This window comes from Rhyacophila brunnea, unplaced genomic scaffold (assembly GCF_057557595.1).
Source record: "Rhyacophila brunnea isolate RB1 unplaced genomic scaffold, BYU_Rbru_1.0 scaffold_15, whole genome shotgun sequence".
NCBI classification, from domain to species: domain Eukaryota; kingdom Metazoa; phylum Arthropoda; class Insecta; order Trichoptera; family Rhyacophilidae; genus Rhyacophila; species Rhyacophila brunnea.
Window position 1 is genome coordinate 7,072,922 of NW_028232806.1, and position 14,095 is coordinate 7,087,016.

At 37.8% G+C, this 14,095-nt stretch overlaps 1 protein-coding gene across 6 annotated transcripts in view; it reads left to right on the forward strand.

The window, feature by feature from the left end:
* The window catches only part of da (transcription factor daughterless), a 151,761-nt gene that overhangs the window by 84,791 nt on the left and 52,875 nt on the right, over positions 1-14,095 (forward strand). For 5 of the 6 annotated variants that reach the window (XM_085943038.1, XM_085943034.1, XM_085943039.1 and 2 more), the window contains exon 3: positions 3,455-3,775. The exons of the other annotated variant lie outside the window; for it this stretch is intronic. In XM_085943038.1, the coding sequence (XP_085799164.1) occupies positions 3,455-3,775 (321 nt within the window). The remainder of the gene's footprint in view (positions 1-3,454; positions 3,776-14,095) is intronic. 6 annotated transcript variants of the gene reach the window in all.

Below are 14,095 nucleotides of genomic sequence, written 5' to 3' on the forward strand. Positions count from 1 at the left end.
CATGTTTAAGATTGAGCAATTCATATGAATGACAATAATATAATGTTGATGGTGCTGTCTTAATTAATATTGTACTATTTGTAAAATAAGGGGTAGCTGACATACAATAAAATTAAACGTAATGATGATATGTAATCAATCACTAATAATCTTATATCAGCATATTATGCAACTTAGTATTAAATCGGTTTCAAGTGACGTAGGGTTCAACAATGCAACCATTGTTTGCTGTGCTCAATTTTTACGGTTTATTTCTTATCTTATTCCAATAAATTAATAACAAACTCTCGGCCACCGTGATCGTTCGAATCGCAATGTTATTTATTATTACTTCTAATGCGATTGTTTTATTATTCTCTATTGAATATTATTTGCCGGACTGAACCAACACAGTTTCGCAGGGTTCACTTTATACGCGTCAGATCAAGGCCCCCTATGCAGGTCGCGTCAGAATATTCCGATCGTAGTGCTGGATAGTTCTAGGAAATGCAAGGATTTTTTAAAATTTGTTTTATTGTACCGTATTAATAATATTGAGTCTGTGCTGACATCATTGGCTCATGGACCTGCACTATAAACGCGTCTGATATCCATCAGGGTATAGTAATATAGGTGTATACTGTATAGCTTTAAATTCGATTCGTCTGTCATTTTATATTTGCGATTGATTCGTCAGCGGTTACAACATCAGCGTTTAAATGATTTTTGACAGATTTTTTTCTTGCCCCGAATCTATTTGTGTTCACGAAAACACCGACACTAACATGGTTACCGGGTTTGGGAATTCATTATTAGGGGATGTCTGGGTGTCTGATTTACTTTTTATAAGGCATGCTTTGTTTACTGCAATTCAATAGGATATTGATTGGCTACTCATAAATTACGATAGATACGCTGTCTAAAAATGTCCGCAAAAATGAATCATCAAACGCTGCGTTTGACCTTTTTGTCGTGGGAAATGTTGAAGCTAGTCGGTGCGGTATGCCTGCGCGGTGTATATAGGGGGATACGTAGGTACATTAAAACGCAACCACAGACGGCCTTAATGGAAGGTGGCTCTAATGTTAATCTGACTATTTCTGAAGTATCAGGCGGTTCCTGGTGGGACTGATTGGGAGACCACTGGTCACGTTGAATTAAATTTGTTCATATATCAATATGAATATAATAGTCTTACACAGCAATTGAATTTTTAATAATAAAAATACGATGATATGGAATTTTAATATTTCGATAAAACTTTTCTGACGCATACAGAATAGGTATGTGAAATTACCTTCATATGCATTTTTAAGTCGTAATAATTCACGATATTGATTTTGTCATGAATTATGATAGATTTGACGTTCAGGGTGGTCTTATCGTTTTGCAAATTATTTAATTTGCAATAATTGAAAAATGAAGTCATATTTAACAGCTACCAATTTTTGTCATCAGTTGAAAATGTCCTATTCAAACGGGTGGTTCGGAAATAAATTACTTACTTTAATAAACATATCTACTTGTTATCGACCGTAGTCATTGCGTGGAGTCGTGACCATTAATTATAGTAACCAGAGGTAAATCTACACTGCGGATCGCATTTCCCCTACTGTTTATATGGAACGGTCCGTACATGCATCGTAGCTTATTTTGACTATACGTGGAACGCAACTAGCTAGTTATTGTCACTGGCATCTGCTCGTACTCCCGCGTCATACAGTCCGCGCTTTGATTCTAGCATCACCTCGCCTGTGATCAAAACTACTAGTCAGCAGCGTTGCCAACTTAGTGTTTTTCTTGCCAGATCTAGCATTTTCCGATAGGCACCTAGGTTGCAAAAACGCATCTTGCTTGTGGTGCTCTTACTAGCGTTTTTTGATACCTCCAACAGCTTTAAATATGCTGAAAATACGCTAGATATTTAGTTTATATAATTTTAGGCATATCAATTTTCTGACCATCAGATAGGTACGTATGAATGTACTAATACTAATACGCGGCGTAAATGTGAACTCTGCCATTCTTGGTGGTGTTGGCTTGTGTGTCTCTGATAATTACCTTAGGAATCGAGGGCATCCGTTGTTTGTTCTCCCACGGTGCAGAACTAACTTGCCATTAGTAATGCCAATTGGGAGGGCAGTAACCACGTTTAATGAAATCGCATCGGATATTGATATATTCCACTTACGTGAGGGTGAATTTAGGTGGACGTTGTTTTTTAAATTCTTAAAATAGGGTCTGCTTAACTCATCCGGTGTACTTCCTTGTACCTATATACTTAATATTTTTTGTATTTACACATTGTGTTATGTACATAAAACTGTTTTAATAATATTTCTTTGTTTCTAAATGTCATGTTGTGAACGTCTTAAACTTATAATTTGAAATGTCCACAATATGTAAAATAAATAAATTGAAATTGAAATTGAAATTGAATCGGTACATGAGAAATAAAACAACAATATATTTTAATTTAATTGAAATTTCTATATATTTGTATAGTATCTACCTATTAAATGTTTCTAGGAAAATATAGTGTGATTTTTTCCCGTAGGTATAGCCAACTATTTTTCACTTTTCTTGATAGGCAAAAAAATATATTGCTTTCGTTTCTGGTGGGAAAAAAAATCATTTCCCAAAAATCTACCGTTTTTTCCTGCCAAATAGCTTGTTTTCGTACCCCGTCTGGCATGTTTTTGTCAATGACAGTTGGCACCACATCTAGTCAGATGCTTAACTTCGAGTCATAGCGCTCTGTCGCTTCTATACGTGGTAATATAGCGCGTATGTTCAAGTCAACGGTGAACTCACTATTACTGTGACTATTGGTTTACTTACACTATTTTCAATCACTAACCTATTGAGGTATTCTTGATCTCTTCTTGTATTCCGATGCATTCTTTGAAATTTCTTTGTTTGTCCTGCAGCTATGTTAGAGTTTCTTGGGTTAATTTTGTGGGTGCGTCATTGTTTTGGTTGAACGCTCTCCTGCACAGGCTATTCCCATATTGAATGATTGAATGATGACGTTGAATTGATTTTGTTCTATTTTTATAGTTCACTATTGTTGAATTGTTTTAGTGATCCATTCAGTTAAATGAATTCGAAATCCAAAGTAGGCTACGGTTTTAAAATCTAATCCTTTCGTTGGGATATGTTCTTCGTTCTGTTATTCCTTTCGTCGTGCTGTGATATCCTCTTTAGGCCGCTACCGGGTCGATGCCGTCTGCTACCTGGAACAGTTCGGATGTGCTGCAGTTGGAGATATTTCTTAGAATGTAATTTATGTCTCACAACCTTGATTCTGTGTTTATTGGTATGCTATATTTATATACTGGCCCAGATCTTCTTGGTTGTTAGTCAAATATCTTCTAATATAAAATTGAAGTGTGTGTACAAAATAGTATACTATTGTCTAAATGTAAATACGTATTAATCGAAGTGTCTCGTGCCTTTCCTTTCCACATTATAGTACGCGTTATCACCAGCCCCCGCCGCGTCGAACGGCTACGGCCCGGACTCCCCTTATTTTCCCTTCGCCGGCGGCGCCGCAGGCCCAAAGCACACAACCAGAAACCCCCACAGAGGACCACAGCACCACCAGTCTCCGAGCAATCACAACCACCATCCGAGCCATCCCCACCACCAGCAGCACCCCCACGCCGGACCCATCCACCATAACAATAACGCCGGCGGCAACAATAGCACTCCTTCACATCACCTGCATCATCATCATCACCACCAGCAGGACTCGGGAGGGGGAGGGGTCGCTGCTGACGTTCCGCCACAGTGGGTGAGTGAGCAGAGGACGTGTTCTTGTCCCCGTACGGCTTGCTTGATTGACTTGGCTTCTTATTTTCCCTAATTGGGATTTTATTTTCGTTTTGGTCCTTTATTGTTTTCTGTTTCTTCTTTTGGTGTTTTTTTTTGTTTTGTTTTCGTGTGTGTGTTGCCAGGCCCTGAAGCCGATGTCTTGGCTTGTTGTTTTGTGCCTTACTAATTTCTCCCTTAACCCCTGTTCGTTTTATTTAACGTTGGGAATGTTTATTCTTTATGTTTTTTATGTGTCTCTCTTTTTGGTTTTTGTGATTTGCAAGGTCGAAAAACCGATGTCTTGGCTTTTTTTGGTTTGTTTCTAACGCATTTGCTCGTTGTCTTTGTTGTTCTTTATTCAATTCTGGAGATGTTTTTGATCTATGTGTTTTGTGTATTTCTTTTTTCATATTAGATTTTTTTTCGTTTCCTTAAAATAAAAATCCGGAGCTATTTCGTCTGCATATTTGTTTTGTTTCAAACTCTTTTTTTTCACTGTGTACGTTCGTTGTCGATGTCCCGTTTTTGTGTGTTTCTCCTTTTGGTTGTCTTCTTTTGTTTTATATAACCCCATGTCTCTGTCTTTTGTTTTTGTATTATTCTATCAGTATGTTTTATGTATCCTAGCATCGATGTCAATGTTATGGCTTTGTCTTTCTATGTTGCTATTTTGTCACTGCATAGGAATAGCAAATGTTTTTCAACATGACTAGTTAATTTATGTTTTAATTTGTTTTAGGGTATGCCTCCAATATTGTCTATAATTGTGGGTATCTATTCTATGTCTGTGTTGTTTTGTGAGTTTCACATTTTTTCGATATATTAAGCAATTAAGCACATGTAATAAATTAGTACTCTCCGCTTAGCAATTTGAAATTTTCATTGAGTAGCATCGTTCAATAAATTTATAATATCTACATAATATGTGATTATTTGTTGAAATATTGTCTTACATATATCTATTTCAATGAGTATTGATCTCTATACTAAAGGAAAATTTACCGAAATCATCAGATCGATTTATTTACAAATTTTCACAAAACCTTTAATGTTGCCATTTGCGAATCGGTCCGAATGATTTCGGCTAATTTTCCCTTTTACAGTGTATTGTTTTTTGTTAAAATTATAATACGTAACAATTGGCAACTGGACAGCGTTGTGTAATAATTAATCGAGTGACGTTGGGATAGTCGATAGTGTTTGGTTTAAAGTTTTTTTAAACTTGTATCCAAAAGTAAACATCTCTTTGGCTCTTAAATTTTTGAATAGTTCATTTAATGCTTTTACCAGTCATTCATTAATGATTTTGATCTACAAATGCATGACGCGGTCCAGCTTAAAATTAATATTTCAGTTATCTATAGAGAATATTATGTCGCCGATAAGGATTGTGTTCCATTTCATTTAGGTTATATTTTTTCTGCTGACAGCTCTAAAATGCAGACACCATACCCACTACTGTTGGGTTGAACTGATAAGGTAGGTCTTTTTGACGTTTGGAAAGAAAAATATCTATTTATTAAATATGAAGTTATTAAGGCTGCCCACTACTCTTGGAACGATACATAAACCTCCGCCGACGCAAATGTGTAAATCCGAAGATGCACGATATCATGATTTTTTGTCTACGAGATCCAAATTAATCGCAGTTTCTTATCGCCATTTTTCATATAGGCCTGTCGGTTTTTTTTGGAAAATATCCGTATTTACGATCTGATTATTCAATTAAACAAAAAAAGGCTATGATTATCGCTTTTATTTCTTCAGTAATTCGACGAAAAATTTTGCGAATTTTAATCAAAACACCATTTGATGTGACCTTGCGTCGCTACTTCCGATGAAACACTAACCAAACATGCCTACTCTTGCTCGTTCGTCATTATTTTTTCACAATATGTCGTCCATCATTCAACTTTTTGTTAACCGTTTTTATACAACTTTCAAAAAGTTTTTTTCACTCACGGTTCTATCATCGTCTGTATACTGTATGGGTAAGGCATAAAGCCCATTGATGCAGCGAGTGCGGCGCTCGCGCAAAATTTCTACAAGTGGCGCGTAAATCATCAAAAATACAACGTAATCAAATACGCCAGCGCCCACTGGACTTGACGATGCCTTGCGCCCCGCTTGCCGCATGAGTCACCGTTTTTCGCTTCTCGGCGATACGATTTAATGAAAATACAAAGAAGTCCATTCATTGAACACGGCTACCAAAATTACGCTGCTTGAGGCGTCGTCGATCGACGGGCGAAAAGCAATTATTTAATAACAGGGAACGCTTTGTTCCGTGTCCTATATTTCGCTGGTTGAATAATGTCGTCGTAAATATTTATTACAAGCCCCGAAATAATATAATATTTTTATTGCTTTGTTATGAGAGACGCTGTAAAAATAATTGTTTTGTGCTGCTTGGGCCGCTTATTACATAGGTGAAGGGTAATGCGCGGCGAGAGACGTGTGATTATGGTTATGAACAAACACTTAATACGCCGACTTCGCCCGCTCGACGCGTTCTATGGTGGAACCTATGGCAAAAGCTATTTGCGGTTGTAATGGTATTGTTTGCTAGTATTCAAAAAGGCGTTGTAGTAAGCGATGATAATACACATGCGAATCGCCTATAGTGCCAATGTAGAATGATTTACTCATACTACGCATTTTAGCCAAACTGAGTTCTCTCGTAAACATCTTTATTGAAGCTACGTCCTAATATTTTCGGAACGACAACTTCATATAGCTGACGCTTCATTTTGTATTCAATAAAATGTAGTTAGTAACTTATCCGATGAACCTATATTAATATAGATAGGTATAGCACAGTAGTCGTTTTAAAATGTACCCATTATATTTATGCACAGAATAGAGAAAGAGATAGATATAAAATATTTTTTCCTCCCACTGATAAACTTCTCCCCGGCGTCGTTACTCAAATGAAAACAGAAAGGAGGGAAAACCAAGCTAAAAAATATGAATTTAGTGCTTTTGTTTTTCGGTCAGATTGTATGAACATTTTCGTGTCTACAAAATTTCCACGTAATCTAAATTTTATTATATTTACCTATATACTAGACCGTGCAATTATTTTAATATGTGTAATATGTACCTACTTCATGTTGAACGAAATTATTACTTTTATTTTAATCGATTAAGTATGTAATACTCATTCTTATCGAAAGTCAAACGTTAAAATTATGATTTTTTTTCTAAAATTTTGAATGAAGTGGTTTAAAATATTACTACGTATTATCTCAGTTATTCAGTATAGTATGATTATTCCGATGACAAGTGAATGGACCCACCGAACCATACCACACTGCCAGCTCCACACCCGCTCATATTCGAGTACATCGCGGGACCCTACGTTTCGTGTGAAGCATCCGTATTTTTTAAGTTATACTTCTTTTGGGGCGTTTGGTAGAGACTAGTGAATGAAATTGAGAGCTGCGCGCGCACACCGTTGCGAAAGTGTGCGACAGTATGAAGTTAGCTGCGAACCAGTCAGCTGTATACAAACGCAAGTTTATGTGCACGCAAAGTGTATAGAAATAAATCAACGGCGCTCCAAGTACACATACCGATTTTTTTTTATCACTGGGAATGTCTCAGGAACAGTTAGCTACCCAAGTACTGAGCTCACCGCGCACTTGGGTGTAATTTGGCTGAATACTACTTTAAATTATACTAAGAGTGCCCATGGGAGAGAGGAGCACGCAGAAGCAAAATTTAAAATAGTAATAAGTAACAGAATCTAATAAAAAGACGCCGGTAACTTCCGAGATCTTCGCTTTAGCAGAATGACGCTGCAAATTTTCAGGTCTGCCGGTCCAATAGGCAACAGCTGCTTGGATTTACTTGAGCAAATAATCTTCTCTCGCCGTACACATTTTAGGACATCCAGAGGTGTGGTTGCATCCTGTATTTCTCAGCCACGTTGACGTATTGGACGGGCCACGAGACACAGTGCATATACCTAGTTTGCCAGCGAAGCCACCATGTCAAGAATTGACTGATGTAATGGTCCGGATCAAAGAGGTTATCTTAATTCACCATTACGAATTAACCTAATTTCTTTCAGGCTTAAAACAGTTTCATAAACTTTTACTTATTTAAATCGCGTCCCCCGGTAAAGCGTCAATTACATTGAGCTACTTTACGAGCGGTTTTTTGGCGAATTTACAATCTGCCTGTAAAGTCGCCCAGTGTAACCATCGAACAAGCTAACAAGCAGATTGTAAACACTATACCGAGAAAAGTTGAAAGCCGGTCAACTTTACACGCTACACGCCGGCGTGTGGGCCTACTGCGTCTGCGCAGTAGAGCGCAGTAGCAACCACCCGGTAAAAAAACGAACTATGTTCTGTCAAAATAGTCGCTGGCTTGTGGCTTCTCAGCGAATGGAAAGTTTTGTGTGTCATCATCATAATCGCAGTAGCTGAATCGCCCGCTATTAAAATCGCCAACGAACAGCTCGTAAAGTAGCTCAATGTAATTGACGCATAAAATAAGTCTTGTGTTTTCATTAGTTCTTCAATCCGACGTTGATCTATTATCAACATATTATAAGGAATATTGGGTTCTGGAGAATATTCTCGATATCGGCTAATATTTATTTCTGGCATGCATTTAAAAAAATGTTAATCGCGTATGATTTTTTCCGTGAGCGCGGGACTCGGTTTTAGGGGAAGTGAAAGGTGCGAAAGGGGGGAGGGGAGTGTTGTAGGAAAGTTTAAGGAGGAAAATGCGCGGGAAATCGTGTCTTTATTCCACGTTTGTTTTTTTAATCTTGGCGGTGGTAAGCTAGTCGGTTCGCCCTGTAAAAACGGAATACCAACGACGCCTTGATTATTAACCAAGATTACTCAATTCGATCATTTTGTGTGTGTTTGAATTCAATCGGTTGAGCGAATGGTTAATAATCGATGTCCTGAAAAGTCCAGTAAGATATATTCTCTAAACTGTGCTTCGCCTTGACATATTGATTTTAATTATTTCAATTATACATAATAATATGTTTACAATCGGTTCGCGATGTAGTGGAGTAGAGGAATCTCAATAGGAGCCGATTATTAATTTAACGTTGACATTTACTCGTAAATCGACGAATTGATTTATCATTCCATCCGTCAATTATGTGAGATTGACAAATTTAAATACTATGAAATTATTTGGTCTGTTATCGTAACTAATATATCTATTAATTAACGTTGGTGATTAGCACTACGGAATATTCAGAAGTTTCTGTAGGACCGTATTTCCGCGCGTTATATCGTCACTGTTCTGCACCGCGATTTCCTAACTATCGACGCGTGTGGCACCAGACGACATGACGTAATTGTGACGTCAGCCAATACACGCTCGAGGCATGCCGCCCAGCGCACAGTGCCCACCATAGATATTAATATGATGAAACACCTATATGTGTATGGTGACAATGAATAGCGTTATTTTCTCGAATGCTATTATCACTCCGGTAGTACGTCACAATGATGTCATATGACGTCATGTCGACCGGGCAGCTGGCACTCGCAAGTTCTAACATAGGGGGCCTGGCAGAAGACACTAATTCGAAAAAATTACATATTGAGTTAGTTATACCAAAATGTTCCTTGACCGTCTTTAAGTCCGTTTTAACCGTCTAACTTTACCGTCTGGAAACCTTCTTAATAAATAAACAGTCTTTATTTTAAACTCATCCTTTTTACGATTACTTAATAAACTCACATGATCGACCATTTCAAACATTTTAACAACTTCAAAGTCAAATTACTCAAAACTAGTATTCTCTAGTTAGTGTGTTCTGCCAGAACAGAGACGATATTATGTTGACACCACATGCTGCAGGTTGCTTGTTTATTGTAACGCTATGATCAAAAAATATTGTAAAGTTATAATCATTTACTTCCGATCAAACACACCAAACCAACCTGCCTCGCACCGTACTCAGTTTTAATTGAGCGTATCTGTTTCAGGAACAAATACCTAAGACTGAGGTCGTTTAGCAGTCAAGTCAAGTGTGCTTTGGCTGAGTTTAAATTTATGTATTTAATAAAATGTGCCCAAGATAAAGAGGCGCACGGAGAACTAACAAAAAAATAATATCTATTGACAAAAATACAAAACAACGATTGTTCTTCTTATTATCTTCTTCGTATCTGATAGATCTTCACGTCCGCAGTAAGATGGCGCATTTTTCTTAATACGTTAACATTGGCCTTTGTGGCGAGCATGTCGGACGGCACAATAGGCCTAACAGCTGGTTGGACTGACTTGACCATCTCTTCACTTTCGGCACACATTTATTTACATCCCCAGTGAATGTTTGCGTCCTGTATTTCTCCGCCACAGTGACATGTTGGTGTCGGGTAATAAGTTCAAGTACATTAAACATGGTAGCGAATCCACCATGTCCAGGAAATCCGTCTCCGATCAATAGTCAGACTTCGCTGCTGACGCGATAGATGTTGGCAAACTTCCGAATGTCGCTCAGCGAATTAAAACCGCTGTCATACATATGGCACTGAACTGGGCCACCATCGCCGCTGGAGCGGAGAATTGATGTTGTGTAGTGTAACGACCAGAGTTGAATGAGCTATGGGCAGTGGATGAACTCAGTCAAAGCACACTTAAGTGCGTTGCGACCTCAGTATTGGGCTTCTGCTCCTGAGACATTCCCAGGCGTAAACAACTGTACTTTACACTCAAACGTAGGGCCTCGTGATACGTTCGATTAAGACCGAGTGTGGTGCGGGGTGGTTGTTTTAGTGGATTAACCCCAACTATTGATAGTGAGTATTTATGTAACAACTGTTATAATCTTTCAATTTAGTTATATTATTACTTCGGATGTTGTAAATAATGTATATTTTATAGTCCTGTCGGTGGACTCTCTAAAAACTTTTAGAGACAAGTGGATATATACCTACTTGCACGTACATTGGTAGATATTTACTGGGTTTTTCTGGACATATTTAACCCACAATAACCCGAAGTAGGTATGTATTGTATTGTAAGAAGTAGGGCGGCAGTGTTTCTAGCGTTCCTCCCCATTATTACCTTTCTCTTTGCAGAGAGAGAGATAGTATTTCTTTGTAGGGAATGAGTCCTTCGAGCCGGTAAATAACCGACGCCCCTCCGGGAGGGGTAGAGCCTCCATTCCCTCCCTGCCCTGCGACGGTGCCTCTAAACATGCGTCTCGTGTAACGTTTAATCAACGCGCTGATATCGTAGCTTAATATATAATATGTTTTATGTACCAATAATTCATAATATTATAAGTATTCATTTCAAAATACTCTACTGTATAACTGTGACTAGGTATAATTATTTTTATTTATTTGTTTAAAAATGATGCCATATCTATTAAAATTAGAAATGTTTTTTCATAAAAGATAGTTGTGATAATAAAAACCGTAAAAAAAAGAATTTGTATAGAAAAATCAAAATAAAATATTACAATAATTAGATACTTGGATAATAAGGCAAAATGTTTTACGATTTATCAATCGAAGTAAGCAGTTAGTTCTATAGTTATAGATAGTTATATACACATATAAGGATTTCCGCGGATTATATACCTGCGTTATTTTTTAGTTTTGCATCATATTTCGGCAGGTATTTCTATGTCATATAGTTCTACAGTCTAAATTTTAACTTATTTTATTAAAATTTTTGAAAAAAAAATCATACATTATTACATATTATTTTTAACACTAAAACATACCATGGAGCTCGATGACAGTAGTGTAGTTAGTAAAGAAGTGAAACAATCACAAACACCCAGACTTTGGAGAAAATCTCATAAATATAGTGTGACCTCAGGATCATTAAATTTGCTTTCTATCAGTAATTTGAGAAACAGCCCGCTCTGAACCTTGTCATCCGCAGTCTGCCTCCAGTATGTCGGGCATATCGTGTCACTCCTAAGGCAAATTGGCGTTGCTTTCACTATCTTCAGGTGAAACAACTTCACAGTAAATGTTTACAAAACGTTGACGGCAATAATTATTAACAAAATAGAGCTTTCTTTAGAAGAGGTTTCGAAATTTCGTATGCGGTGCTGCCACCCGCTAACTTTGACAATCGCCGCCGAAACAGCCTCACGTTTCCGAGTCACTATCTACTACAGTCTGCCATTACCGAAATTAAATCGTAAAACACGAAAAGTAGAAGGATATAAGGGTGGCGAAGGGTGGCCGAGCAATGAGAGGGAGGGGGCGGCGTAGGCGTCAAGTTTTAGAGACTTCGTAGGCATATCGCCGTTGCCTGGCGTAGACGTCGCCGGCTCCATGAACTTTGGCGATAATTATTATCAGAGATTTGTTTGAGGAACTGTACGAGCCAGAGTTTGTTTGAAACGTTTTGTGCATTTATTAAAGATGATTTCGACCATTGCGTTCTTCAATATGTTAATAATATTTTTAGTAACAGCTCTTACAATTTTTCTGTACTTAAATTCAAGATGTCAGATGCAAAAGGTTTTTGGCGATAATGAGAACTCCGGTCTTGATTTTATGGAGATGTACCTGCGGCGATCAAGGAGTCTTGCGAGAACAAGCATTATCAGCAAAAGCCGTAACATAGGAATCGATCGCGAATATATTATTTAATTATTTTTATATACATTTTCACAGGCCGTCAGCGTAATCAGTTAGTGCTTACTCAGTGAGAAACGCTGACGGCGAAAAATAAGATTGTTAGTACATACATTTTTAGCACACAAATTTCACATGAACCTAATTACCAATTGCAAATAAGAACTATTTGTTAATATTTATTTTGTTAAAAATATATTTCTCATCGGAAGCATGGGATATTCAGTGTCCGCATTATTTAATTGTGAGGGGTTCAATAAATAGACTACCACGATTGAAAGAATAACTCACTCCGCTTTTATCTTGATAGTGTAGTCAGTGTCGCCAAGCCTCGGGTTATAATATATCTCACTAGTTTTTATATCTTATATTATTGTCTTTATTGTACATTATGTATTTGTCAATTCGGAAATAAACACGCAACTGCTCTCAGCAAACAGTCTTCAGTTCTTCACATATCTCCTCATCACACCACCAGTCACCATCTGACAAATAACTATATATATAAGAAAATATTCCGAGTACCTACCAGTGGTGAAGACTGACTTTCTTTAACTTTATCTTGACTTGAAAATAGATCATTAATCAAAAGTACTTATATAGTTGGTTATAGTTATAAGTGGTAGAAAAAATAAAATTTACGGATGTCATAATATCGATACTGGTCTCGGTATTGTATTGAAAGAATGTTTAGATATAAAAGTGCGAGTGTCAGTAATAACTAATAAATAATCTATGTTCGCGTGAGACTTCTTCCTCGCAAAACAAAACGCATAATATCGAAAGAAAATGTTGATATCGATGTCGTAAAGTATTGAAGTACCTATAGATACTTTTTTGAGTGTTTATTTAAATTAGGCAGTGACATCAGCTGTCATACTAAATTAAATCGCACGATCGTCCCTAGCCTACTGGACGCATTTAAGGTTCGCCGGGGGCCGCCCATTACGACGACTAGACGCAACCACAAATCATAGGAACTAGCTGTCTAGTTTGGGGAGGGTGCGGAGTTGTCGCACTCCCATTAATCCTAAGCGCAATCAAAAATATGCTACAAGCAAGGTGTCTGTGCTCCCTGCGGAACCAGATTGTTTCCATCGTAGGCACCCACCACATTAGTTAACAGGAAAAACAAATCCGTCTTTATGCGTGAAATGCGTAGGAATGTTCTTCAAAACTGTTTTGTCTCAAATGAAAAATTTACTTTCTTTGAATAACGCAGTTTACCTCCAAAGTCGAGTACATATTATATTGGTCGTCAGTTACCATTTCATATCATTTGCTTCATTACTGAGGATGGTGATCACTTAAACCACAAGCGTTGCCGACAATCTCCTTCCATATATTTCGAGCGATCCTGCGCTGATCCTCTGATCGGTTTCTTGGTGGTGTCTCTATCGCTCCATTTGGAAGGCGCACGCCTTCACAACCTTCTCCCTTCGACGTAACCACAGATCACTCTTCTATCCAGGCTGCTCGGATCTCTTCTTACGACGTGACCGAAGAATTGGAAAACGCGTATCTTACAGTTGACCGAGAATAAGTCATGGAATGCGGAACATCCTCCACCAGCACCACGTCTCGATCGCGTTAGTTCTCTTCCTATCGGGTTCTCTGAAACGTATAGGAAGATTGAAAATATTATCATAGCAGATCTATGCCTTCAATGGATCCCATCGCACATGGGCATTGAGGGCAATGAAAGGGCA